Source organism: Fukomys damarensis, unplaced genomic scaffold (genome assembly GCF_012274545.1).
Source record: "Fukomys damarensis isolate Sample0158 unplaced genomic scaffold, DMR_v1.0_HiC HiC_scaffold_28, whole genome shotgun sequence".
In the NCBI taxonomy this organism is placed as follows: domain Eukaryota; kingdom Metazoa; phylum Chordata; class Mammalia; order Rodentia; family Bathyergidae; genus Fukomys; species Fukomys damarensis.
In genome coordinates, this window is record NW_022900940.1 from 21,863,895 (window position 1) to 21,864,565 (window position 671).

Here is a 671-nt window from a genome sequence, read left to right on the forward strand (position 1 = left end):
GGACCACAGGAACACTGCACACCTGGCTGCAGTACCTGCCGGACAGCCCATTTTCATGTTGGCGCCGATGCAGTGAAGGCTGGGTGCGCGCTCAGTTGGAAAGGTGGATGGGCCCGCAAGGAGAGCGCAGAAATTTAGTGCCGGCTGCGGATTTACGGACTCGACGGAAGGGTGAAAAGGACTGCAGCCTACTAGACACACCCAACCTGCCTTACAGCAGCCTGGCGATGAGGACGCACTCGCGAGAAGCGCTCCAACTCGGCGAAAACACTCCAGCAATCAGTGCTGGCGCACGCGTAGCACCTCCGGCCCGCCGTCGCTCGGCGCACGCGCAGCGCAAGCTCCTGCACTTCTTCAGCCCAGCCGGCTCCGCCTCTGCAGGCCCCTCCCTGCTCCCGTGAGTTGAACGCCCAATATCCGGGTTCCCGCCGCCGCCACAGCCAACGCCGCCTCGCTCATTCAGCCTTGCGGGGAGTGGTGTGATTCCCGACCAAGATGGCGGCCGTGGGGCGAGTCGGCTCGTTCAGTTCCTCTCCGCCCGGATTAGCTTCGACTTATGCGGGCGGCCCCTTGGCCAACGAGCTAGCGTCTGGCAACGGCAGCGCCGCAGCAGGGGACGACGAAGACGGGCAGAACCTTTGATAACGACCCCCCCTCTCCCCGGGTACCCC

General features: G+C 64.5%; 1 protein-coding gene across 1 annotated transcript in view; it reads left to right on the plus strand.

Annotated features, from left to right (window-relative positions):
- The first annotated feature begins 212 nt into the window (after positions 1 to 212).
- Dync1li1 (dynein cytoplasmic 1 light intermediate chain 1) overlaps positions 213 to 671 on the plus strand; it is a 42,160-nt gene continuing 41,701 nt past the window's right edge. Inside the window, exon 1 of the mRNA XM_010629714.3 lies at positions 213 to 639. Within this exon, the coding sequence (XP_010628016.1) occupies positions 496 to 639 (144 nt within the window). The 5' untranslated portion in view covers positions 213 to 495. The remainder of the gene's footprint in view (positions 640 to 671) is intronic.